Genomic DNA, 27,523 nt, shown 5'->3' on the forward strand with positions numbered 1-27,523 from the left:
GTGGTCTATAGCAGCTTCCCACAAGAATGGGCTTTAGGTGAGACAGATGAACCTGTAGCCATATTACTTCAACAGTATTTAACACTAGATCGTCTCTAAGCTTTACAGGGATGTGGTTCTGAATATAGACAGCAACACCGCCTCCGTTGGCATTTATGTCTGTTCGGTAGATGTTATAACCATGTATTGCTACCACTGTATCATCAAAGGTATTATCTAAGTGAGTTTCAGAGATAGTCAGAATATGAATGTCATATGTTACAAGCAAGTTATTGACTTCATGGACCTTGTTTCTTAGGCTACATATGTTATTATCTGGGTTGCTTGATTGTTGCTTGATTGTTTTGAATGCTTTTGAATGCTTTACTGGGAAGCTTATCAGAGGTAGACTTACTCATGTTATTTACATTGGAGCTGATAGTGCAGGGTGAGCTGCATGAAGTGGTCTTCCTACTATTGCACACCGCCTCAGTGCTAACAGTGTAACTCTGGTTTATAGGCTCATGATTACTGCTTACAATAGCTGTAGGATAAACAGATGTATTCGGTGCAATTAGGGGTACATAAATTAAATGACTTACATTGTCTTTGCCAATGCCCCTAAGATCATGTGCATTTTATGCAGCATTATGACGACTCATTGTCACAATGGTAGGGATTAACTGAGCTGGTCTTGGATCATTTACCAGTCATTGTTTCAACGCAGCCTTGAAATGAGTGAACAGAGTCCAGGAGCCAAGAAGATTTGGATGGACTCTGTCATTCCTGTAGAGTATGTCTGTTTCCAGAAGGTGTCAAAGTTATCAATAAAAGTGACTCCAGCAGAGCTACAGTAGTCTTTTAACCAGATGTGTAATGCCAGCAGCCTGCTAAATCTTTCAAACCCGCGGGCCAACGATGGTACTGGACCTGAAATTATTGGACATTTTTTGGAGTCTTTTAATGATAAAATCAGTTCTAAAAAATACATTTTCAAATATTCCGAGTTAGCCCTCCTTATGTCGTCAGCTCCCGGCATCTGTGGTAGAACAGTTGGAAGCAGCCTTGTTATGTCCTGTACTCGTGCTCCTGGGTAGCACAGGGTTTTTGCCTTGGGAACGGAGATGTTTCTCACCATAGAGCTGCCTATGATGACAGCTGGTGGTGTTGAATGGACCGGTCTCTCAGGCAGCCTCACAGTCTGGTGAGGCTGGGAGCTCCGAGACTCTGAACCCGAGGTAGAAGCCACCGGAGAGGGAGACGATCTTAGGTTGCAACGTGCTTCCATGAATACACGCCACTGCCGAAATGCAACGTGCGCCCAATAATATCAGTGCATTCGTAACAACCTAATCCTTACGAAACTTCTATTCGGTCAAATAAGCCTCGCGTAGCAAATTATCAATTACATTTTTGGTTGACCAAGTTTGACACTCATTGACCTCCATACAAAAAAATAATCACTTGGGGGCTGGCTTATTTCCCTGGACAGATTTTGGGCAAAGTCAAACCTCTCGCTTTACTTCTTCCTCTCTGGCGCAAGTCTGACAATTTTTAAGCCCCATAATGCAACACACTTAAAAAGGCCACAGATTTGACAAAAGTGATCAGCTCGAATGCACCCAGTGTGTCCCTTTGCTTTGAACTAATCGGAATTACATTCCTGCTGAACTCCGCCCATGTTGAGCTTGCTCCTTTTTGCGTCATCAAAAGTCGACGCTGAACTTTTGACGTGTAGAACGTGTTCGCCATAATAAATGCTGTGCTAAAACAAGTGATAACAAGGTGGCGTTTGTATTCTTTTCAACAAATATTGGTGTAGTTAGCAAGTGTCTGTCGGCATTGTAAAAAAAAAGGAATAAGGAAAGAGCGAAGGACAATTTAGCAGAAAAAGGTACGTATTCGCTAGCCAGCCAACAACACTGTTTCGCAAACAAACTGGCTTTCTAGACGGTCTTGTAGCTAGCTCGAGTGCAAACAACGCAGACAGCTGTTTCTGGTGCTGAACACCAACACTGAACTGATTGTAGCTAAAACATAGCTTACGTTCCAACGTTGTACTAGTTAGCTAACGTTTATATAGGGCATATTCATAGCTAGTTGGTAGCGCAGCTAATATACTCTACATATGTGAAATATACCTATCGAAGATAGTTAACGCTAACTAGCTAACTAATGTACAATATGTAACATTAGCAAGGTACGGATGACTAACCAGTTCAGTAGTTAGCTAGCTAAATCACTACAAAACACGTGTGTACGTTAGCTTGTCATCATGATGTAACTAACTTACTAGTTATATATTACAGAGAGTGTAAGTTAAGTAGCTAGTTGAGGAACGCAGCTCCGTTCTCTTATATCGAGTCGGAGTTGAGTTTTGATGACTGGTCGCGGGACTTGCTAGCAACATCATTGAGTCGCCATCAGTTGATTATTGTAAAAATGTCAATTCTGAAAACGCTTACCTATAGCTATGTTTGTCCTGTACAACTGCGATCCTTCCGCGGGGTACTGAAATTCATACTTCTAATAAAAATTGTAGCGAATACAACCGACGTTTTGCTCGTTCTACGTAAACGGAAGTTTACATTTTAAATGGTACCGTTAGGGACGTCCCAAGGATTCCTGATAGTACGGACCCAATTTAATCGCAGTTTACGTAATACGAGCATGAAGGGAAAATCGTTTGTATTAGTTATATTTTTTTATTAGAATTATTAATTTTAGCACCCCGCGGATGGACCGGAGTTGTACAGGACCAACATACGTACTTGTAAGCGTTTTCAGAATTGACATTTTTACAATAATCGATTGATGGTGGTGACTCAATGTTGTTGTAAGCAAATCCCGCGACCAGTCACCAAAACTATACTCCATCTCGATAAAGAGAACGGAGTTGAGGGTTCCTCAACTCTTAACTAGCTAACATTAATTATACAGGGCAGGCTAGCTAGTAGCTACTGCACAATAGCGAATGTTATTGGATGTTTTCTAGCAGAGCCATAAACATGGCTATGGTTTCTAGCGTCGTGCTCAAGGCCATGACCAAATCACCTGTTGACTGTCCCAAGAACCTGTATAGCTGGATCGGTTCTGAACTGGAGCCAAAAGAAAGGTCCATTTTGTGTCACTGGTTGCAACTGGAGAGGTAGTCATGGTTTGTGAGCATAGATGGATCATGCATGAATTATATTTTATTTGAGGCGTAGTCCAAATCAGTAAGCTAGTGTTAGTGATGATATGCTAAACATGCTGTGTTGGTGCATGCAACAGTAGGGAATCAATCTAGCTCATATCAACATTTACAATGACAGGTGACTCTCTTCTCTTGCATGCACCAATGCAGTTTTTTTTCTTGCACATTCTCTCTAGATCCCATAAAGTTTAGTTGATGACATGATTTGTTCTCTGTGTCAGGCCAGACCATGGCGTCGGCATCTGCTAGTGTGGATTCCAAGGCAGAGCTGACCTCTCTGCTGGAGCAGTGGGAGAGGGAGCAGCAGGCCAGCACACCGGACCTGGTCAACATCCTGACTAAGTGAGTGTCTGAGTAATACAGGATAATTGTTGGTAACACCAGTGGATATTATGGGAAGTAACATCACTGAATGTTTTGGGAAGTTTATTTGCTTGTTTATTTGCTTTCACCTTATTTATTTATGCCATATATTACTTGATGAAGGGATGGAAATACGTTTTTTTTTTTGTCTCTGAACATCAAGGAATATGTGGTTGTCTGTTTTTGAATATATCATGGGTTTTCTTTTCCCCTCAGGATTTCAGAGCTGGTGGAGAGGGAGACTGAGGAATATCACAAAGCTGATCCGGATCCTTTTGATGACAGGCACCCTGGTAAGATGATGTATTTATGTTGTATGTAGTCATAACTATAGTATTAACTATAGCAACAGTGATAGTTGTTGACCTTCTGTAGGTTTTTCTAATTCTCCCAACCCCTTGCCACTTAGGGAGAGCGGATCCAGAATGCGTCTTGGGTCAGCTGCTAAAGATCCTGTTCAAAAATGATGACTTCATGAATGCTGTAAGACCTGAACTTTTTTTAGATGTGTTTTTCCCCACACATTTACAGAATGGTATTTGTTCAAATTTGAATTATTTTAACTCCTGTCTTTTTCTAGCTCGTTAATAGCTATGTGATGACCAGCAGAGAGCTCACCCTCAACACTGCAGCCTGTCGCCTGCTGCAGAACATCATGCCTGGGTTGGAGACTGCTGTGGTCTTTCAGGAGAAGGTAGGCTATAACCTACATCTGTGGAGATACACTTGAACATGTTTGTATATTTAGTTAGCTATAATATGCAACTGATTCAAATATTCAATAATCATGATGTCTCTGTTTGTGTGTGTACATGACAGGAGGGCATAGTGGAGAGGCTTTTTAAATGGGCCCAGGAGGCGGAGCAGCCCCTGAGAATCTATGCTACAGGCCTGTTGGCTGGAGCAATGGAGAACCAGGATATCGCTGCCAACTACAGGGAGGAGAACTCTGTCGTGGTCAGTGGCAACATCCTACTACTACCTGAGAAGGTTTATCAACATCAACATAAGATCTTGTGTAAATACGGTAATGTGGGTTCAATTGAATTTAGCCCTGTCACCACAAGTGGGTGTCCATCACCAGTATCTGTGAATGATGCAAGATGTCAGTATCTGTGAATGATGCTAGATGCATCTTTCTCTCTTTAGGTGCCTCTGATGCTGCAGCGGCTACGCGAGCTGCAGGCCAAGGACACTGAAAACCGGAAGGGGTTTAAACGGCCCAGCCCCAGGAAAACCCTGGGGGAACCTCTCCTTCCTCTGGATGAGGAAACGGTCGACGGGGGCTTCGAGGACAACCCCTTCCCCCCGGGGAACAAAGACATTGAGAGGAATGAGAAGGGATCAGATGAGGACCGAGTGGAGATCCACAGCCACGAGTCTTACAGCGAGATCTCCTTCCACCTCAACTACCTTAACAACACCCACAAGACCAGCAGCTGCGCTAACTCAGCTGTCAATGGCCCGATGAAGCCTGTGTCTGCCCCGCCGCCTCTGTCCTACCGGGACTTCCCCGACGGCAGGGAGGAGGGCAGCACTCACCTCAAGAGGAGAGCAGAGAGGGAGAATGGACAGAAGGTGAAACAGAAACTGAACTTCTCCCTGCCAGACCCGGAGAGGAACTTCAGCGAGCTGTCCAACAGCAGCTGGTCTGAGATGAGCCCCTGGGTGATTGGGAACAACTATCACCTTTACCCTCTGACCCCAGAGATGGAGCAGAGGCTCATCCTACAGTACCTCACCCCTCTGGGAGAGTACCAGGAGGTTAGTGGCTGCTTCATAAACCTACCAGCAGATGTCAGTCTTATCAAACTCCTTTATAAGAGCTAGTGCTGTAGTCGTTGAAGACAATATGCCATAAATGACTGGTAGACAGAGGAGTAGTTCTCTGCATACATTTTTTTATTTCTCTGTATTCATTTTGTCTTTCAGCTTCTGGCTGTCTTCATGCAGATGGGAGCCTGTGAGCTGCTCATCCATTACATGGACCTGAAGCAGACCAACGATGTACAGCTCACCTTTGAGGCTCTCAAGGTAACCTTTCTACAACTGACCTATAATGCATCTCAATTGTTTGAAGAGGAGCATCCCAGCCTTATCCTTAGATTCTCATTCACTACCTATAGTACCTAGCCTCCCTGCTCCTGCATAAGAAGTTTGCCGCCCAGTTTGTGGTCCATGGAGGGGTTCAGAAGCTGCTGGAGATCCCCAAGCCTTCCATGGCCGCCACAGGGGTGTCTCTGTGCCTCTACTACCTGGCCTACAACCAGGATGCCATGGAGAGGGTAGGACAAACACGCACTGCATAAAAGTAAACTGTTCATAAAAGTTGTGACCTGTGGTACATGGGTGTGACATGATTTACTTCTATGTAAATGTGTAAGTCAATACAAATGTGTGTTCATGTGTCCCCATTAAATGTGTCTCTGTTACCCCCAGGTGTGTATGCTGCCCCACTCTATCCTGTCTGAGGTGGTGAGCTACAGTCTGTGGCTGTTGGAGTGTTCCCACGCCTCGGGCTGCTGCCACGCCACCATGTTCTTCTCCATCTCTTTCTCCTTCCGAGCAGTGCTGGAACTCTTTGACAGGCAGGACGGCCTCCGGCGCATGGTCAACCTGGTAGGAGGACCTGTGTGGTTTAGTCATGCTTCTGTTGTATCGAAGTGAAATACCAAGTGCTTTTCACTGTCTCCAGATCAGTTCTCTGAACATCCTCTGTGTTGGAGTGTGTATTAGACTGCTGTTTACTTTGTATTCTACGGTCTCCAGATCAGCACATTGGAGATCCTGAACCCTGAGGACCAGGGGGCCCTGCTGAGTGATGACCAGATCTTCTCCAGCAGGCAGACGGCCAAGCACACCTGCATGGCCCTGCGCAGGTACTCCGAGGCTCATCTGGCCATCAAGGTGGAGCAGGTCAAGCAGTCCCTGCAGCGGACTGAAGGGGGTGCTCCCATTCACCCACAGCCTTACTACAAGGTAGGAGGAACATGCTGTTCTATATGTGTTGTGATGATTGAAATTGTCTTGGGTCCTCTTTCAAATAATGAAATTGAATTTCAATTAACTTCCTCAATTGAAATGGATTTTATCCCCCTGGAACCCATCATCACAGATGAACTTTGTTGATGGTTTTCTTTCAGTGATGCCTCATTCTCTTTATGTTCCCCAGGCATGTAGTTACACCCATGAGCAGGTGGTGGAGATGATGGAGTTCCTGATTGAGTATGGCCCAGTCAGGCTGTACTGGGAACCTGCAGAAGTCTTCCATAAGCTCTCCTGTGTGGAGCTTCTCCTGCAGCTCATCTCCATTGCCTGTGACTGGAGGACCTACTACGGCAGGTAAGGACGGAAAATAAATGCATCCTTCCTTCTGATGAGAAGGATGGACTTATTTATCAACTCCATCTGCTCTATATTAAAATACACCTCTGTCCATTATGGAGAACATTTCTCACAAATTCAAGTGAACACAAAGTTGTAACCTGTGACTATTTCACCCTGTGTTGTTTTGTCCCCTAGGAGTGACACAGTGCGTTATGCCCTGGACATACTGAGCATCCTGACGGTGGTCCCTAAGACCCAGCTGCTGATGTCGGAGTCTGTGGCCGTGCTGGATGGGGAGGGGGGCAACGCCATCTCCACCGTGGGTATGTTACACTGCCCTGCCATGTCATTAAAGTTGCACGATATGGGCAAGAAATCATTGGGACATCTGTGTGTGGGAAGCAGCAACGAGGAGAGGGACAGCAACCGAATAAACTATGAAAACAGACGTCACATGCGGCTAATTAGCATTTCAAAATATTTCATGCGATATGGATCTCTTGCGATATGAATATTGCACAAGTCAATATACACTGTACAGAACATTAGGAACACCTTTCTAATATTTAGTTGCACCCCCTATTGCCTTCAGAACAGCCTCAATTCGTCGGGGCATGCACTCTACAAGGTGTCAAGCGTTCCACAGGGATGCTGGCCCATGTTGACTCCAATGCTTCCCCCAGTTGTCAAGTTGGCTGGATGTCCTTTGGGTGGTACATTTGATACACATGGGAAACTGAGTGTGAAAAACCCAGCAGCGTTGCAGTTCTTGACACAGTTGCCTGGCACCTACTACCATCACCTGTTCAGACGCTTAAATCTTTTGTCTTGCCCATTCACCCTCTGAAGGTCACACATACACAATTCATGTTTCAATTGTCTGAAGGCTTAAATCCTTCTTGAACCTGTCTCCTCCCCTTCATCTACACCAGTGATTCCCAAATGTTTTATAGTCCCGTACCCTTTCAAACATTCAACCTCCAGCTGTGTACCCCCTCTAGCACCAGGGTCAGCGCACTCTCAAATGTTGTTTTTTGCCATCATTGTAAGCCTGCCACACACGTGGGAAGTGACAGAGAGCTCTTATAGCACCAGGGCACAGATAATAATAATCAATAATTTAGCAATCTTACATATAAAACCTTATTTGTTCTTCAAAAATGGTGAATAACTCACCACAGGTTAATGAGAAGGGTGTGCTTGAAAGGATGCACATAACTCTGCAATGTTGTGTTGGAGAGTGTCTTAAATAATTTTCCACACAGTCTATGCCTGTATTTAGTTTTCATGCTAGTGAGGGCCGAGAATCCATTCTCACATAGGTACATAGTTGCGAAGGGCATCAGTGTCTTAACAGCGTGATTTGCCAAGGGAGTATACTCCTGAGCGCAGCCCTATCCAGAAATCTGGCAGTGGCTTCTGATTTAAATTCAATTTTCAAAGAACCGCTTGTTGCAATTTCGATGAGGCTCTCTTGTTCAGATATTGGTAAGTGGACTGGAGGCAGGTCATGAAAGGGATAACGAATCCAGTTTTTTGTGTTGTCCGTTTCGGGAAAATACCTGTGTAATTGAGCACCCAGCTCAATCAGGTGCTTTGGTATATCACATTTGACATTGTCCGTAAGCTTGAGTTCATTTATACACAAAAATCATACAATGATGGGAAGACCTGTGTGTTGTTAATGCAGACAGAGAAGAGCTCCAACTTCTTAATCATAGCCTCAATTTTGTGCCACATATTGAATATAGTTGCGGAGAGTCCCTATAATCCTAGATTCAGATCATTCAGGCGAGAAAAAACATCACCCAGATAGGCCAGTCGTGTGAGTAACTCGTCATCATGCAAGCGGTCAGACACGTGAAAATGATTGTCAGTAAAGAAAACTTTAAGCTTGTCTCTCTCAAAAGAAAGAAAAAGTCAATACTTTGCCCCTTGATCACCAGTGCACTTCTTTCTGTATGTTGTAAAAGCGTTACATTGCCGCTGCCCATATCATTGCATAATGCAGAAAATACACGAGAGTTCAGGGGCCTTGCTTTAACAAAATAACATTTTCATTGTAGTGTCCAAAACATCTTTCAAGCTGTCAGGCATTCCCTTGGCAGCAAGAGCCTCTCGGTGGATGCTGCAGTGTACCCAAGTGGCGCCGGGAGAAACTGCTTGCACGCGCGTTACCACTCCACTATGTCTCCCTGTCATGGCTTTTGTGCCATTAGTACAGATACTAACACATCTTGACCATTTGATGTCACAAAGCTGTCCAGCAACTTTAAAAATATCCTCTCCTGTTGTCCTGGTTTGTGGAATTGTATTTTATTTTTGTCAGTGAAACGAGGCTACTCAGGCCGAGGGGGGGAAACTCACCCAAATGTATAGCCCTGTTGGAAAATCTAAATGGACTGTGTGAAAATGTGAATTACATTTATATTTGGTGTATCCCACGACGGCATTGGCTATTCCCAAACAAGTGGTACGCGCAATCTACACTGATTTTGAAGGGGATTTAACAAGTGACATTAATAAGGGATCATAGCGTTTACCTGATCAGTCTGTCATGAAAGGAGTAGGTGTTCCTAATTTTTTGTACACAGTGGATAGCCCACCTGCCATGGCTTTCTATTTACACAACCCCATATATCCAGTAGACCAGTACTCTTGGCTTTGCGTTCTAATCTTAATTTTCTGTTGTTCCTCAGGTATGGGTGTAGTCCTGGTGGTGGCAGAGGGAGAGGTGTTTGTGAACGATGCCGAGATCCAGAAGTCTGCTCTGCAGGTGGTCATCAACTGTGTGTGCGCTCCAGATAAAGGCATGTTCGGCATCGGCAAGTTCATCTCTGGCACGCCCCGCAGACGTCTACCCCAGACCACCAAGAACAGCGAGAGCGTGCTCACCAAGATGTGGAATGTGGTGCAGTCCAACAACGGCATCAAGGTGAAAGTATTTATTTCCAAATTGTCTATTGATCTTACGCTTGAATGTTTTTGGGCTCTACTGGTCTCATAGTTCTGCCATCTCCCTGTAGGTACTGCTGTCCCTGCTGACGGTGAAGATGCCCATCACAGATGCGGATCAGATTCGGACCCTGGCCTGTAAGGCCCTGGTGGGTCTGTCCCGCTCCAGCTCAGTCAGACAGATTATCAGCAAGCTGCCTCTCTTCAGCAGTGGACACATCCAGCAGCTCATGAAGGATCCCGTGCTCCAGGACAAACGCAGCGAACACGTCAAGTTCTGCAAGTTTGCGGCAGAGCTAATAAAGCGGGTGTCTGGTAAACCCCTCATGATCGGGACGGATGTCTCCCTGGCCTGGCTGCAGAGGGCAAACGTGGTGGCCCAGTCCAGAATATCCTTTCCTGAGAAGGAGCTACTGCTGTTGATCCGGAACCACCTGGTGGTCAAGGGTCTGCATGACACTGCCACCACACTCACCAAGGAGGCCGACCTCCCCATGGCCATCCTCCCCCACCCATCTTCCTCAGCTTTGCTTCCTGTCGTTGTTCCCCCTGCCTCTCCTGCCCCTGCCCTCCCCCGGACCCCTCGGCTGGCCAATGGGGTCACAGCACGGTTGGTGAGCCACAGCTCTCATCCGTCCGTGCCGTTGTCAGTTCACCCCCAGCCTCGTCCCTCGACGTCGCAACTCCTCACGGTACCTCCGGCCGCCCCTCCCCTGTTGACCCCTCACCAAAACATCGGCTCTCCCCTGATTGGACGGATCGTGTTCATGCGAGAGCGCCCGTCGCCGTGCCCCGTGCCTGCCATCTGTAAGAAGCCGCGGGTGCTGAGGCAGAAGTCGGACTACGGTGCCTTCAGCCAGAGTCCAGCCATGAAGAAACAGCTGGACAGACACCTGCCCTCTCCCCCCGCCCTGGACAGCATCATCACAGAGTACCTGAGGGAGCAGCATGCGCGCTGCAAGAACCCCGTTACCACCTGCCCCCCCTTCTCCCTCTTCACCCCCCACCAGTGCCCTGAGCCCAAGCAGAGGCGCCAGGCCCCAACCAACTTCACCTCCCGACACACACGCAGGGTTGTCTACCCAAAATACGGAGGGGTGGATGGCGGCTGCTTCGACCGACACCTCATCTTTAGCAGGTATGATTTCTTCCTACCACACTAGGGACTCAGCACAAAGTCCTTGTGTAACCGATGTGAAATGGCTAGCTAGTTAGCGGTGGTGCGCGCTAATAGCGTTTCAATCGGTGACTTCACTTGCTCTGAGACCTTGAAGTAGTTGTTCCCCTTGCTCTGCAAGGGCTGCGGCTTTTGTGGCGCGATGGGTAACGATGCTTTGAGGGTGGCTGTTGTCGATGTGTGCAGAGGGCCCCTGGTTCGAGCCCAGGTAGGGGCGAGGAGAGGGACGGAAGCTAAACTGTTACACTTGCTGTTTAGGCTGGGGTGGACCTCTTGGGATAATAATTTTTCTCTCTTTTATACATCAACTCAGCAAAAAAAAATACACTTCCTCTCACTGTCAACTGCGTTTATTTTCAGAACTTGTGTGTAAATATTTTTATAAATTTGTGTAAATTTGTATGAACATAACAAGATTCAACAACTGAGACACAAACTGAACAATTCTACAGACATGTGACTAACAGAAATGGAATAATGTGTCCCTGAACAAAGGGGGGGGGGGTCAAAATCAAAAGTAACAGTCAGTATCTGATGTGGCCACCAGCTGCATTAAGTACTGCGGTGCATCTCCTCATGGACTGCACCAGATTTGTCAGTTCTTGCTGTGAGATGTTACCCCACTCTTCCACCAAGGCACCTGCAAGTTCCCGGACATTTCTGGGGGAGTATGGCCCTAGCCCTCACCCTCCGATCCAACAGGTCCAAGACGTGGTCAATGGGATTGAGAACCGGGTTCTTCGCTGGCCATGGCAGAACACTGACATTCCTGTCTTGCAGGAAATCAAGTACAGGACGAGCAGTTTGGCTGGTGGCATTGTCATGCTGGAGGGTCATGTCAGGATGAGCCTGCAGGAAGGGTACCACATGAGGGAGGAGGATGTCTTCCCTTTAACGCACAGCGTTGAGATTGTCTGCAACGACAACAAGCTCAGTCCGATGATGCTGTGACACACCGCCCCAGACCATGACGGACTCTGCGCCTCCAAATCGATCCCGCGCCAGAGTACAGGCCTCGGTGTAACGCTCATTCCTTCGACGATAAACGCGAATCCGAATATCACCCCTGGTGAGACAAAACTGCGACTCATCAGTGAAGAGCACTTTTTGCCAGTCCTGTCTGGTCGATCGACGGTGTGTTTGTGCCCATAGGCTACATTGTTGCCGGTGATGCAACCGGCCTCCAAGCCCTCAGTCCAGCCTCTCTGTTGTTGTTGCCATCCTGTACCTGTTCCGCAGGTGTGATGTTCGGATGTTCCGATCCTGTGCAGGTGTTACACGTGGTCTGCCACAGCGAGGATGATCAGCTGTCCGTCCTGTCTCCCTGTAGCGCTGTCTTGGGCGTCTCACAGTACGGATATTGCAATTTATTGCCCTGGCCACATCTGCAGTCCTCATGCCTCCTTGTAGCATGCCTAAGGCACGTTCACGCAGATGAGCAGGGACCCTGGGCATCTTTCTTTTGGTGTTTTTCAGTCAGTAGAAAGGCCTCTTTAGTGTCCTAAGTTTTCATAACTGTGACCTTAATTGCCTACTGTCTGTAAGCTGCATCCTGTAGCTGTTCCACAGGTGCATGTTCATTAATTGTTTATGGTTCATTGAACAAGCATGGGAGACAGTGTTTAAACCCTACAGTGAAGATCTGTGAAGTTATTTGGATTTTTAGGATTTATCTTTGAAAGACAGGGTCCTGATAATGGGACGTTTCTTTTTTTGCTGAGTTTGTTTAAATTTTTTCCCAGGTTCCGACCCATCTCTGTGTTCAGGGAAGCAGACGAGGATGAGAGTGGGTTCATGTGTTGTGCCTTCTCTGCCCGTGAGCGGTTCCTGATGCTGGGGACGTGTACGGGCCAGCTCAAACTCTACAATGTGTTCACAGGCCAGGAGGAGGCCAGCTATAGCTGCCACAGCTCTGCCATCACACACCTAGAGCCATCACGGGTCAGTGAGGCACATTTACAAATCAACCTATCTTGTGGATATCTAAAACATAGTATTTAATGAGACCTTTATTCTTGTCTTTTGTCATCAGGATGGCTCTCTGTTGTTGACGTCAGCATCATGGAGTTATCCTCTGTCTGCACTGTGGGGCATGAAGTCAGTGTTCATCATGAAGTAAGTGTGACTCACGTAAGACTAACCTTGGCCCAGTCAAATCAATACAGTTGGTTATTGCTTTCAATGGGGATGACTGCTCTACCTTTTCCTTTCTATGGTTCATTCTACTGGTTCTGTGTGTATGGTCCTCAGAGCAGTGAGCTGCTGAAAGGGGCTGACAGGTTCTTTAATTATGCACACTAACTGAACTGCCTTAGGGCTGGAATCTTCACTTCATAGAACACACAGTGTAGTGGGGCCACAGTTTAACAAAAGCAACATTGGGGCTTTTTGTGATTTTAGCTAGAACAACATTGGTCCCTCATTGCTTAACCAAAATGTATTTTTCAATATGAACTGAAGTCAGAGGTTGTAAGGATTGCCTTGAAATGTGTCTTTTTCAACAACAAAAAATTCCATTTATCTTTATTCATTTGATATATATATTTGTTTCCCATTTTTCTTTCCAGGCATTCCTTCTTAGATGACCATTATGTGGAGTTCAGTAAACTTTCACAAGACCGAGTCATTGGCACAAAGGAACACATAGCTCACGTAAGTTTTCTTTCTCAACATCTTAAGGTTAAACTGAACAACCATGTATATACACTGAATATACCAAACATTAGGAACACCTTCCTAATATTGAGTTGCACCTCTCCCGGTTGACTCCAATGCTTCCCACAGTTGTATCAAGTAGCCAATTTGTCTGATGTCCTTTGGGTGGGGGACCATTCTTGATACACACGGGAAATGGTTGAGCGTGGAAAAACCTAGCAGCGTTGCAGTTCTAGACACAAACCGATGCGCCTGGCATCTACTATCATACACCGTTCAAAGGCACTTAAATCATGTTTTGCCCATTCACCCTCTGAATGGCATACACATAATTCATGTCTCAAGTCTTAAAAATCCTTCTTGAACCCGTCTCCTCCCCTTCGTTGAATTAGATTTAACAAGTGACATCAACAAGGGGATCATAGCTTTCACCTGGTCAGTCTGTCATGGAAAGAACATGTGTTCCTAATGTTTTGTATACTCTGTGTATAAGCTGAAATCATGTCATCGTCTTTGGGTCTCAGATCTACGACATCCAGACAGGGCAGAAGACCCTTACCCTCCACTACCCGGACCTGTCCAACAACTACAAGAGGAACTGTGCGACCTTTAACCCCACCGACGACTTGGTGCTGAACGACGGCGTGCTGTGGGACGTGCGCTCGGCTCAGGCCATCCACAAGTTTGACAAGTTCAACATGAACATCAGCGGAGTGTTCCACCCTAACGGCCTGGAGCTCATTGTCAACACCGAGATTGTATCCTTTACTCACGTACTGTACAGTAGTAATATGACATTTTTAAAGAGTATTCCCAATGCTCCGTTGGCAGTACTTAGCCTACATCAGTTGGTCAGATGTTATCAAGCCTCAAAAGTGGCCTCGTGTCAAGATTAGTTTGTCACATCCGGCAAAATACCCCAACACCAAATTAATTGTGAAAAAATAGTCGTTATATTATACTGAGAGTGATGTGACATTGTGATTTCTTAATGAGTGTGTCAGTGGGACCTGCGGACCTTCCACCTGCTCCACACAGTGCCAGCTCTGGACCAGTGCAGGATCGTCTTCAACAACAACGGCACGGTCATCTACGGAGGTGAGAACTGAACTCACTGCATGATGGGAAATGCAGTACTGTATCCTGTGTTAGCGAGACTAATTGAATTTCACCTGCTGAACAGCTAGCACTTTATAGGTGTGTGTAAAAAGGTGAGTGCTTGGGGGTTGTGTATTTATGAAGTGTTGAATGTGCATGTAGAGGTGTTTGTTTGATGCCACACTGCCCCACTGAACCATATGGCCAGGAGGCTGTGCCCTGAGCTGGCAGAGGAGAGCACCGGCTGGTTCACACCACCTCACAGCCAGAGCCACAGGGAGGCCATGATGGATCCACCCACATCCATATCACTCGAATGTCTCAGTAGCCTGAGCCATGTGGAGGCCATGATTTACCCAACCACAGCAGTGGTAGTCGAGCAGCAGTATCACTCTTATCATACTCTCTCTTTATCCACCCATACGTACATCCATGCAGTTTGTACGTATGCAACTAGTGTTATTTTGCTATCATGGATCCTCGCATTACCAAAATTCATTACATTTTCCCCAAATATAGTTTTATATCTGTCTTTGTTTTTCCAAGTTTGTTCCCCAGGTTTTTTTGTAATCTTTTCACATCTCACTTTTTAATAGAACATACAATTATTATATATATATTTTTTAAACTCCACAACAATTTTTGAACCACATCAAGAGACTACTTTTGAGGTTTGGGGGGGATATAGTTACCCATTTAATCAAAGTGTTAGGAGTTGATGTTAACTCTTCAATAACACAGATTCCAACGCAAATCAGGGGGAGAAAAATAGGTTTATTCAAAGAGGACAAATCATAGATGTTATGCTGAGAGGTAGATGTTCATTCTCCCCTGTCCTCGGTGATTCTCAACACAGAGCAAATGGAGAGGATGTAGTTTTATAGCCCAACCCTAGCCTGTGGTTGACCAATTGGAATTCCTTGCAATAAAACTAGGCCAATAGCCAAATAACAAGTATCCTATTTCAGGCTTAATGAATAGACAAATTCCTCCCATTTCTCTGACCCATTGCTCATTAATTCACTATTACAGAAAAAACACTTTCCTTGGATCATTAGTACTCTATTGACCTTCAGTCCTCTTGACCTTTAGTCCTCTGCGTTGTGTATTTATCTTCAAAATATTCTTACAGAAGTGAGCATCAGATGGAGACCATGTGATTGCAGAGTTTGCTAAACGAATGGCCTCTGGATTGATGCAAATGAGCATGATATCATTCTGCTAGGTTAGGCGTAGGCTATTTTGTAGATAACATTTCACGGAGTATTTTTTGAGGGGAAAGCCTTTCGCATCTTGGAAGTGTAGACTAGACATGCGCACGCACTGCACACAACACACACAGACGGGCATTCCTGTGCCGTTTCCAAAAGTTGCTGGTAAGCACAAATCACTGATGCATTTTCTTCATGTATTATGATGAACTTGGGCAAATTAATGTATTTTCTATTTAGTTCACTACATTTAGTTGCTTTCCTACTAAGTTCAATACATTTTGTAACGTTGTTGAATTCCGTTCTGTCCAGATTCTGTGAGACCCTCTGCGTTTTCCGCAATGTAGTCCTATAGTATCAGAATTGAGCAATGCCTATTTTCAAGCAGAATTTTTCAATTCTTTCATTGGAATTCCAATTCACTTTTTTGCTTGACTGAATAGAAATGGAATTGACCCCAACCCTGTTACCTAGGACCATGTGGATACCATGAAGGCTCCGCCCACACACGCACCCACACCACTCTGTTTAGTAGCCAGAACCATGTCTATCGGTCTGGCCATTTAATCTGGACAGATTTGCTCTCGTTGTCGCGTGTACAGAAAACGTAACCCGAATGTTGTTTTTCCCAGCGATGCTACAGGCAGATAATGAGGATGATATATTGGAAATGCAGATGAAGACTCCCTTTGGCTCCTCCTTCAGGACGTTCAACGCCACTGACTACAAACCCATTGGTAAGACTGCTCTAAGACACACTGTCACAACAGTCCCTCGGCCTTGCATTTATCAGAAGTAGACTATCCCGTTTTAAATTGCAACCCAGGCATGACTCTATAGTGGCTCCTGTCCTGACCCACCATCTGGGAAACACTCGTTTTGTAAAACGACAGCTTCATGCTTTGGAAATGGAATCGAATTAGCTTTTTTTCAAATTGACTCCTTACAAAATAGTTTATTCTTCCTGTATCAACTACTTTCAATATTGTGAAGTCATATGAGAGGTTTATTATTTCCCCCCCCCAGCCACCATAGACGTGAAGAGGAATATATTTGACCTCTGCACGGATACTAAGGACTGCTACCTGGCTGTGATCGAGGTACATCTTCTGTCATCTGTTAGATTACTCGATAAAGCTGCAATGGATTGAATCACATACCCCACTTTGCACAGTCAGATATTGAGTTTAGTGGTGGGGCTTAGTACTATTGAGGCATACAACTGTTGTCAGACTTTCTGTGTGTTTCCCCTCCAGAACCAGGACTCGGTCAACACAGACACGGTGTGCAGACTGTACGAGGTGGGACGCCAGAGACTGGCTGAGGAGGAGGAGGATGAGGAAGATCAGGTAAAGGACCCAACGTACCCCTTCACAAAGCGCCCCCCTCTTGTGTTATGTTGGTTGATAATCCATCAAATAACCAATCGCTAACATTGGGTGATTGGTTGGTTATGCCAGAATTTTTTTATTGCAAGTAATGCAGCCTAAATATCGAAATATAAGATCTGGCTGTTCTGGAACACTTGTCCCCTATCAGGAGGATGACGATCAAGAGGACGACGATGATGACGAAGATGACTCTGACGACGACATCGACACAGACCCACTGGTTGCCGAGCTGGAAAATGATAATGGAGGAGAGGACGAGGAAGATGGGAACAATGACTTCTCTCCCTCTGACGATGAAGAGGTAGCTCGTCTGCTTGAGGGGGATGGTGAGGATGATGACGATGACTCGGATGAGGAAGATGGGGACCTTGCCCTGGATAACAGTGAGTTATAGTTGTGTCAGTGTATCCCTCAGCCACGCACTCATCTAGGTACAGCATTGGATGAAGGACCGACAGGGTTGAAGTTTGTGGTAACATTGAACTTTAACCTTCTGTCATAAGGGCTAGGATACATAATTTTTTTTAAAATAATGACATAAAACAGGGGCATTCAACTCTTACCCTATGAGGTCTGGTGCCTGCTGGTTCTCTGTTCTGCTTGATAATTAATTGCACCCATCTGGTGTGCCAGGTTTAAATCAGTCTGTGATTAGAGGGGAACAATGAAAAAACGCAGTGGAACTAGCTTCGAAGGTCAAGAGTTAATTTGGGAACTCTTGAAGTTACTGGGTAGCTGCAGGAACAAGGTTGGAGAGCCAATGGTATACAGAGTTTGGGAAGAATATCACCTGTCGGGCAGCGAGAGCATGCTCCTCAAACAGTGGTTGATGCATGAACTGAAATAAGTGTTGTATTTATTTCTCAGCTGCTCATATTAAGCACATGCTCCCCTATAAAACCCAAGTAGCCTACAGAACGGACCGGCGGGAATAATTGTGGCCTCCATTCGCTATTCGAATGCATACAGATGACATGTATTCTTTTGCCCCTGTTCCTGTCCATTTGATAATGGGCCATTCTAAATCAAATAAAAATGTCCATATTAGTAAAGACTAGATTAAATTGAGAATAGTCTGATGGGTGAAAATATGATCACTTGATGAGAGAATATCTGTGCAGCCTGAGGCAAGGAACAGAGTGCAAGCTTTTTTTTGCTACTTTCTCAAATCATCAATGTTGCATCATGCAGCCCATGTGTTTTGATTTCTGACATTCTGTGTTTATCGTCAACTGTTTCAAATAATCACTTTTATGCTCAACATAGCCACTTCATACAGTGCCTTCGGTAAGTATTCAGACCCCTTGACTTTTTCCACATTTTGTTAGGTTACAGCCTTATTCTAGGTCGTCATTGTAAATAAGAAATTGTTTTTAACTGACGTGCCTAGTTAAATTTAAGTAAATATTAAAAATAAAACATACCTTTATTTAAAGAAACTATTTTTTTATTTTTTTTGTTTCACCTTTTATTTAACCAGGTAGGCTAGTTGAGAACAAGTTCTCATTTACAACTGCGACCTGGCCAAGATAAAGCACAGCAGTTCGACACACACAACAACACAGAGTTACACATGGAATAAACAAACATACAGTAGAAAAATCTATATACAGTGAGTGCAAATGTGGTACGATTAAGGGAGGTAAGGCAATAAATAAGCCATGGTGGCAAAGTAATTACAATATAGCAATTAGACACTGGAATGGTAGATGTGCAGAAGATGAATGTGCAAGTAGAGATACTGGGGTGCAAAGGAGCAAGATAAATAAATACTGTATGGGGATGAGGTAGTTGGATGGGCTATTTACAGATGGGCTATGTGCAGTGATCTGTGAGCTGCTCTGACAGCAGGTGCTTAAAGCTAGTGAGGGAGATATGGGTCTCCAGCTTCAGTGATTTTTGCAGTTCGTTCCAGTCATTGGCAGCAGAGAACTGGAAGGAAAGGCGGCCAAAGGAAGAATTGGCTTTGGGCTGACCAGTGAGATATACTTGCTGGAGCGCGTGCTATGGGTGGGTGCTGCTATGGTGACCAGTGAGCTGAGATAAGACGGGGCTTTACCTAGCAGAGACTTGTAGATGACCTGGAGCCAGTGGGTTTGGCGATGACTAGGAAGCCATGGCTAGCCAATGAGAGCGTACAGGTCGCAGTGGTGGTTAATATATGGGGCTTTGGTGACAAAACGGATGGCACTGTGATAGACTGCATCCAATTTGTTGAGTAGAGTGTTGGAGGCTATTTTATAGATGACTTCGCCGAAGTCGAGGAGCGATAGGATGGTCAGTTTTACCAGGGTATGTTTGGCAGCATGAGTGAAGGATGCTTTGTTGCGAAATAGGAAGCCGATTCTAGATTTAACTTTGGATTGGAGATGTTTTATGTGAGTCTGGAAGGAGAGTTTACAGTCTAGCCAGACACCTAGGTATTTGTAGTTGTCCACATATTCTAAGTCAGAACCGTCCAGGGTAGTGATGCTGGACGGGCGGGCAGGTGCGGGCAGTGATCGGTTGTAGAGCATGCATTTAGTTTTACTTGTATTTAAGAGCAGTTGGAGGCCACGGAAGGAGAGTTGTATGGCATTGGAGGTTAGTTAACACAGTGTCCAAAGAAGGGCCAGCGGTATACAGAATGGTGTCTGCGTAGAGGTGGATCAGAGAATCACCAGCAGCGAGAGCGACATCATTGATAAATACAAAGAGTCGGCCCGAGAATTTAACCCTGTGGCACCCCCATAGAGATTGCCAGAGGCCCGGACAACAGGTCCTCCGATTTGACACACTGCCAATAAGAATGTGGTGATTGACAGTCGAAAGCCTTGGCCAGGTCGATGAATACGGCTGCACAGTAATGTCTCTTATCGATGGCGGTTATGATATCGTTTAGGACCTTGAGCGTGGCTGAGGTGCATCCATGACCAGCTCTGAAACCAGATTGCATAGCGGAGAAGGTACGATGGGATTAGAAATGGTCGGTAATCTGTTTGTTGACTTGGCTTTTGAGGACCTTAGAAAGGCAGGGTAGGATAGATATAGGTCTGTAGCAATTTGGGTCTAGAGTGTCTCCCCCTTTGAAGAGGGGGATGACAGCGGCAGCTTTCCAATCTTTGGGAGTCTCAGACGCTACGAAAGAGAGGTTGAACAGGCTAGTAATAGGGGATGCAACAATTTCGGCAGATCATTTAAAAAAGAGAGGGTCCAGATTGTCTAGCCCAGCTGATTTGTAGAGGTCCAGGTTTTGCAGTTCTTTAAGAACATCAGCTATCTGGATTTGGGTGAAGGAGAAATGGGGAAGGCTTGGGCAAGTTGCTGTGGGGAGTGCAGGGCTGTTGACCTGGGTAGGGGTAGCCAGGTGGAAAGCATGGCCAGCCGTAGAGAAATGCTTATTGAAATTCTCAATTATAGTGGATTTATCGGTGGTGACATTGTTTCCTAGCCTCGGTGCAGTGGGCAGCTGGGAGGAGGTGTTCTTATTCTCCATGGACTTTACAGTGTCCCAGAAATGTTTTGAGTTTGTGCTACAGGATGCAAATTTCTGCTTGAAAAGGCTAGCCTTAGGAAAGCTAACTACCTGTGTATATTTGTTCCTGATTTCCCTGAAAAGTTGCATATCACGGGGGCTATTCGATGCTAATGCAGAACGCCACAGGATGTTTTTGTGCTGGTCAAGGGCAGTCAGGTCTGGAGAGAACCAAGGGATGTATCTGTTCCTGGTTCTACATTTTTAAGATGGTGAGGAAGGCACTTTTAAAGAATGACCAGGCATCCTCTACTGACGGGATGAGGTCAGTATCCTTTCAGGATACCTGGGCCAGGTCGATTAGGAAGGGCTGCTCGCTGAAGTGTTTTAGGGAGCGTTTGATAGTGATGAGGGGTGGTCGTTTGACCGCAGACCTATTACGGATGCAGGCAATGAGACCGTGATCGCTGAGATCTTGGTTGAAAACAGCAGAGGTATATTTGGAGGGCAAGTTGGTTAGGATGATATCTATGAGGGTGCCCGTGTTTACGGATTTGTGGTTGTACCTGGTGGGTTCATTGATAATTTGTGAGAAATTGAGGGCATCAAGCTTAGATTGTAGGATGGCCGGGTGTTAAGCATGTCCCAGTTTAGGTCATCTGGCAGCACTAGCTCTGAAGATAGATGGGGGGCAATCAGTTCACATATGGTGTCTAGGGCACCATATGAGGGTGGTCTATAGCAAGCGGCAACGGTGAGAAACTTGTTTCTGGAAAGGTGGATTTTTAAAAGTAGAAGCTCGAATTGTTTGGGTACAGACCTGGATAGTAAGACAGAACTTTGCAGGCTATCTTTGCAGTAGATTGCAACACTGCCCCCTGTGGCAGTTCTATCTTGTTGGAAAATGTTATAGTTAGGGGTGGAAATTTCAGGGTTTTTGGGGGTCTTGAGGCAGGATTCAGACACGGTTAAGACATCCGGGTTGGCAGAGTGTGCTAGGGCAATGAATTAAACAAACTTAGGGGGGAGGCTTCTAATGTTAACATGCATGAAACCAAGGCTTTTATGGTTACAGAAGTCAGCAAATGATAGCACCTGGGGAATGGGAGTGGAGCTAGGCACTGCAGGGCCTGGATTGACCTCTACATCACCAGAGGAAGAGTAGGATAAGGGTACGACGAAAGGCTTAAATAACTGTTCGTCTAGTGCTTAGAGAACAGAGAGTAAAAGGAGCAGATTTCTGGGCACGGTAGAATAGATTCAAGGCATAATGTACAGAAAAGTATGATAGGATGTGGATACAGTGGGGGTAAACCTGTGCATAGAGTGACGATGAAAGAGATATTGTCCCTACAAATATCATTTAAACCAGGTGATGTCACCAGTGTGGTAGGTGGAACTAAAGTGTTAAATAAGGTGTATTGAGCAGGGCTAGAGGCTCTACAGTTAAATAAGGCAATAAATACTAACCAAAACAACAATGGACAAGGCATATTGATGTTAGCGAGAGGCATGCGTAGCTGAGTGATCATAGGAGTCCAGTGAGTTGGCTTCAGGCAGCTTGCGGGCCGTGTCTAGCAAGCTAACAGAAGGGCCTTGGAGGGACGTCGCAGGGGAAGATAGTCTGTGGCCCCCTCGTGCTATTACATCGGCAGACGGATCAGCAGGGCTCCATGTGGTAAACCAGGCTAATTGGCAGAATAGGTATAGTGGCCAGATAATTTGTCCGGTGGGCCTCTTAAGGTAACAGTCCAATGTGCTCTGGACAGCTAGAAGGCCGCGGATGGGATTTCAGGGGACGAAGCGACGGCGGTGCCAGTTGAGAAAAACTCCATCGGGCGAATCACGTCGGTGGTCCAGTCGTGATGAGTCTGCGGGGGTCCATGCCAGTTTGCAAAAACTGGTATTGTAGCCCAAGTAGTGGCTGATGGACCTCTTTAGTTAGCCGGGAGATGGGCCTGGCAAGGCTAGCTCCAGGCTAATTGGTTATTGCTTCGGGACAGTGACGTTAGCCAGGAGTGGCCACTCAAATAGCAGCCAGCTAGCTGTAATGATCCAGGTGAAGAAGAACAAAAGGTTCAAGCTTGCGGTAGGAATCCGGAGATATGGAGAAAAATACATCCGATTTGCTCTGGTTTGAGTCGCGCTGTGCAGACTGGCGAGAGTTGTCCGTGCTAGAGGTGGCTGATGACCGCTAGCAGTGGCTAGCTGACTACTAGCTAGTAGCTAGTTAGCTGGCTAGCTTCTGTTGGGGTTCCGGTTCAGGCGACGGATCAGCAGGGCTCCGTATGGTGGGTATAGTGGCCAAAGAATTTGTCCGATGGGCCTCTTAAGCTAACATTCCGATGTACTTTAGACAGCTAGCGGGCCGTGGCTAACTAGTAGCCAGTTAGCTGGTAAAATATTAAATATATATACGGGGAAAAAAGGAAAAACAATGTTTACAAGGGAAAGGAAGGTACAAGAAAAAAACAAACGTCCGACTGCTACGCCATCTTGGAATATTCTTGAACTATTCAAACCCTTTACTCAGTACTTTTTTGAAGAACTTTTGGCAGCGATTACAGCCTTGAGTCATCTTCGGTATGACGCAACAAGCTTGGCACACCTGTATTTGGGGAGTTTCTCCTATGCTTCTCTGCAGATCCTCAAGCTCTGTCAGGTTGGATAGGGAGCGATGCTACACAGCTATTTTCAGGTCTCCAGAGATGTCCGAAAGGGTTCAAGTCCAGGCTCTGGCTGGGCCACTCAAGGACATTCAGAGACTTGTCCTGAAGCCACTCCTGCATTGTCTTGGCTGTGTGCTTAGGGTTTCTGTCCTGTTGGAAGGTGAACCTTTGCCCCAGTCTGAGGTCCTGAGCGCTCTAGAACAAGTTTTCATCAAGGATCTCTCTTTTTACTTTACTCCGTTCATCTTTGCCTCGATCCTGACTAGTCTCCCAGTCCCTGCCGCTGAAAAACATCCACACAGCATTATTCTGCCACCACCATGCTTCACAGTAGGGATGGTGTCATTGTTTTTCCAGACGTAACGCTTGCATTCAGGCCAAAGAGTACAATCTTGCTTTCATCAGACCAGAGAATCTTGTTTCTTTGGGTGCCTTTTGTCAAACTCCAAGCGGGCAGTCGTGCCTTTTACTGCCAGACCAAGGCCCTTCTCCCCCGATTTGTTTAGTTTGGCCGGACGGCCAGCTCTAGGAAGAGTCTTGGTGTTTCCAAACTTCTTCCATTTAAGAATGATGGAGGCCGGTGTGTTCTTGGGTACCTTCAATGCTGAAGAAATGTGTTGGTACCCTTCCCCAGATCTGTGCCTCGACACAATCCTGTCTCGGAGCTCTACGGATAATTCCTTCGACCTCATGGCTTGTTTTTTGCTCTGACATGCACTGGCCACTGTGGGACCTTTTTATAGACAGGTATGTGCCTTTCCAAAAATTGTCCAATTTAATTTACCACAGGTGGATTCCAATCAAGTTGTGGAAACATTCCATGCTCAGTGGAAACAGGATGTAACAAAGGGTCTGAATACTTATGTAAATAAGGTGTTCCTGTTTTTTGTTTTTTTTTAATGTCTGAACCTGTTTTCGTTTTGTCATTATGGGATATTGTGTGTAGATTGCTGAAGATTTTATTTAATACCTTTTAGAATAAGGCTGTAACAAAGTGTAAAAACTCAAAGGGTCTGAATACTTTCTGAAGGCACTGTATGCACACACTTAAAGGATATTTTCCCATTACTATTTTATTCAGCTAACTATAAAGTCATATAATGGCACGGGACTTATAGGCATATCTTGTCTGCTAAATGGAGCATAGCCAGGTAACTAACATACACTAGGCCAATTCATATTCTGTTCTTCTGAAATACATTTTCTTATCATAATGTTAATTTAGATCTGACTAAAATAAATAATGGATTTATTGATGGTGTTCATAGATTTATTATACTTTTTTTAAAGGTGCGCGTCAGCGTTTTGTATGCCGGCTATGACTTGCCTTTTTTAAAATACAGTCCTCGTTCTCTGTGAAGCTTAGCTTGTTATCAAAATTATTGCTTAAAAAAAAAAAGTGTTACTGTACTGCTGTGTGGACATTTCATCTTTAAAGAGTGAGTAAGGAAAAACAGAGAGATGAACCCTCACACATTCCGTTGCAGGATACATGTTTCTACTTTGTGGCATTTTTACTCCAGCACCGTGACTTGTACAGTGTTCTGTCCCGTTATTCCCCGGACCTCTAAATCTGTCTTTGCTTTCTTTCTGTCAACCCAGCAGACAGCTCAGACCTTGAGGATGACATAATCCTATCCCTGAATGAGTGAGGAGTTGTCTGGGACAGAGGAACTAGGACAACATTTCCCGGACTTCTAGTGAGAGCTCTCTCCCGTGGGTGAACACTCATTAACAACTGAGACAAGACGGTAAGGTACAGTTAGAGTTGGGGAGAAAGAAGGATGGGATTTGGATTATGGGGAATGAACTGCGAGAGCCGACTGCACTGCTAGTTTGGAATATTGTCCCCATGCCCACCTACCGCCCAGGAGAAATGGTGGGAGAAGCTGATTGGAGAGTCAGAAGTAGAGGGCCAGAAGAAAGTTCCGCCTTTCAAAACATTTCCACGGAAATGGTATTCCTGAGAGAAAAAAAACTGTTTATGATATAGTTTTATATTACACGGTTTGCTTGATGAGTGGGGGAAAAAAACTGGTACACACAACAAAGACTGATTCTTTTTAAAATGTTGATTTCATTAAAGCTCTTCAAAGTTTGTCCCCCCATATGGACTATTGGTCATTTTCTAGAGTGCTGAATGACCACTGTCATGTGTAGGCTGTTTTAGATGGGGAAACTGAAGGATACCACTTCTCTCTGTGGATTGATAAGGCAGAGTGTTCGCTGACTCAAGCTTACTGTTCTGTACTGCATCGGCTCCCGTGTGGTCTGCTAAAGACTAAGGTGGTGCTTGAGGCCGCCACTGTAAAAACAAACACCCACACAGAGCGCTGATCATCTGTGGAACTAAAGCAGCCATAGCCGCAGTTTCATCTCCACTGCACCACCTACAATACAAACGTAGCTAGCGACCAAGACACCACACACAATAGTGCCATCACTGACCAACGCCACGGGGTTTCACTGTGTAATCATAACGGATTAAACATGGTGCTCTTTAAAAATGCTGACGACTGGCAATTTAGGAACTGTACTCGCGTTAGTTAGTGTAAAACCGTGGACTACACAAATATTGTCGGCACGTGATTTGATGTAGGTGTATGTCTACATGACGAGGCCTTAAAGGATGTCTGACTTAATTTTTCTACACCGTGTATGAATTTGGCTTAGATTTACATTTTGAGTGCTTGATATCAACATTGGGTTTATTCTGTCTACACACAGCAAATGTTATATTGTAAGACGGAAAGCATACTTTACCTTACATTTTGGGTTAACATTTTTTTGGGGGGGTTCATTAGTGGACATTGCTTGGTATTCAGTTGTTATTTCGCTACAACCTGTTTCCCCTTTTTTAAATATTTTTTTTATAACACTTATGATTTGTTTGGCCCTCTCATGGAACACCCCTGACAGAAGTGCAATGGATGATGTTTTAGTTGCTGACTGTCAATAATACAGAGACACTGGGTGCACATGTTTTGCATTAAGGGATGTCCGGGTGGGTGAATTTGGCACTCGATTGGCAATTTAGGAGCCTGGTTGGAAAACACAGAATCCCACCCTCAACAGCCAGGGAGGCCGGTTATAGGGATAGCGTTGACAATGAAACTCATTCCCCCGGGTATGTAAAGCAAGCGCACTGTATTTTGGCCGAGGTGTGTTTTGTTTGGATTATGGTTTTGACCTTGAACTGTTTTGGGTGGAAGGGTGGGTGGTTTTAGAAGCTATTCCTGATAAGTATTAAATTGTGCATATTATTCAGTTGCTGCTACTTTTTAACGAGACAGTCAAGATGCAAATGTAGGCTGGTCTCACGTGTTGCCAGCATATCATGATTTTTCTTCCTGAATCATTAACTTTTCCTAGTTTTTGATTTCATTATTTTCCTTCTGCCTTTCTTCATTTCTTTGTTAGAGGCACTCTTGTAAAGACCCATAAAAAAAAAAAAAAATGTTCTGTACAGTATGTATCTAAAAGTATTTTTACTCTCATTTTATTTAAAGATTGAGCTCTGTCATCTTTAGGCCTAAATTGGAATACCCTGACCCATTGACGTTAAGAGATTAACGCCCTGGTGTGAACATTGAATATGACGTGCATCATACACCCAACAGCTATTATTCAGTTGCTGTGATGGAAGAGTTCACTCATCTCTAACCTACGTAGGAGCCAGGGTTTCACGACCAGAACATAAACGTATAGAATATACCTCAGAAATGTACTAGAGATTGTCATTTGTGGTACCCAATATAAGCCAATTTTATGTATAGTATAATACACACCACACACACACATTTGTTTCGTACTTCAATTACTATTTATTGTAGACTACATGCTCTGTCTACAGACATGGGCTATTTGCTGTATAATCAGCTAATCCAGTAGTGTGCGGTTGCATCACCATTGGCAACCATATGTTAAATTGGATTATGTAATGTTCTTAGATAATTATAGAATGGATCATAACATTCTAAAAACAACCTCGTTTTGATTAAAAAGTGATTTGAAAATGTGTGTGTATGAGCATGCTAGAGTAGTGCAT

General features: G+C 45.0%; 1 protein-coding gene across 2 annotated transcripts; it reads left to right on the plus strand.

Moving 5' to 3' along the window:
• The first annotated feature begins 1,710 nt into the window (after positions 1 to 1,710).
• LOC120059528 (DDB1- and CUL4-associated factor 1-like) lies at positions 1,711 to 25,583 on the plus strand. 2 transcript variants are annotated; one of them, XM_039008652.1, is made up of 25 exons: positions 1,711 to 1,873; positions 3,397 to 3,517; positions 3,755 to 3,831; positions 3,948 to 4,021; positions 4,119 to 4,232; positions 4,358 to 4,495; positions 4,688 to 5,302; positions 5,471 to 5,572; positions 5,665 to 5,823; positions 5,978 to 6,157; positions 6,308 to 6,517; positions 6,711 to 6,880; positions 7,061 to 7,188; positions 9,565 to 9,800; positions 9,892 to 10,958; positions 12,740 to 12,938; positions 13,030 to 13,112; positions 13,565 to 13,649; positions 14,177 to 14,410; positions 14,657 to 14,750; positions 16,594 to 16,698; positions 16,988 to 17,061; positions 17,218 to 17,310; positions 17,501 to 17,735; positions 25,078 to 25,583. In XM_039008652.1, the coding sequence occupies exons 2-25, from the start codon at positions 3,405 to 3,407 to the stop codon at positions 25,125 to 25,127; spliced, it is 4,635 nt and encodes a 1,544-aa protein (XP_038864580.1). In that variant the 5' UTR covers positions 1,711 to 1,873; positions 3,397 to 3,404; the 3' UTR covers positions 25,128 to 25,583. The 2 variants fall into 2 exon arrangements, with proteins under 2 accessions (XP_038864580.1, XP_038864581.1); XM_039008653.1 differs by having other exon boundaries at positions 25,081 to 25,583.
• The last annotated feature ends 1,940 nt before the right edge of the window (positions 25,584 to 27,523 follow it).

The sequence above is a fragment of the Salvelinus namaycush genome, chromosome 14 (assembly GCF_016432855.1).
Source record: "Salvelinus namaycush isolate Seneca chromosome 14, SaNama_1.0, whole genome shotgun sequence".
In the NCBI taxonomy this organism is placed as follows: Eukaryota; Metazoa; Chordata; class Actinopteri; order Salmoniformes; family Salmonidae; genus Salvelinus; species Salvelinus namaycush.

Excerpts from the sequence above, each read along its gene's own strand:
- LOC120059528 (XM_039008652.1), top strand. The coding sequence starts at position 3,405 with ATGGCGTCGGCATCTGCTAGTGTGGATTCCAAGGCAGAGCTGACCTCT. Across the intron at positions 17,062-17,217 it reads GCTACCTGGCTGTGATCGAG|AACCAGGACTCGGTCAACAC; the intron begins GTACATCTTCTG and ends TTTCCCCTCCAG. Across the intron at positions 17,736-25,077 it reads GGACCTTGCCCTGGATAACA|CAGACAGCTCAGACCTTGAG; the intron begins GTGAGTTATAGT and ends CTGTCAACCCAG.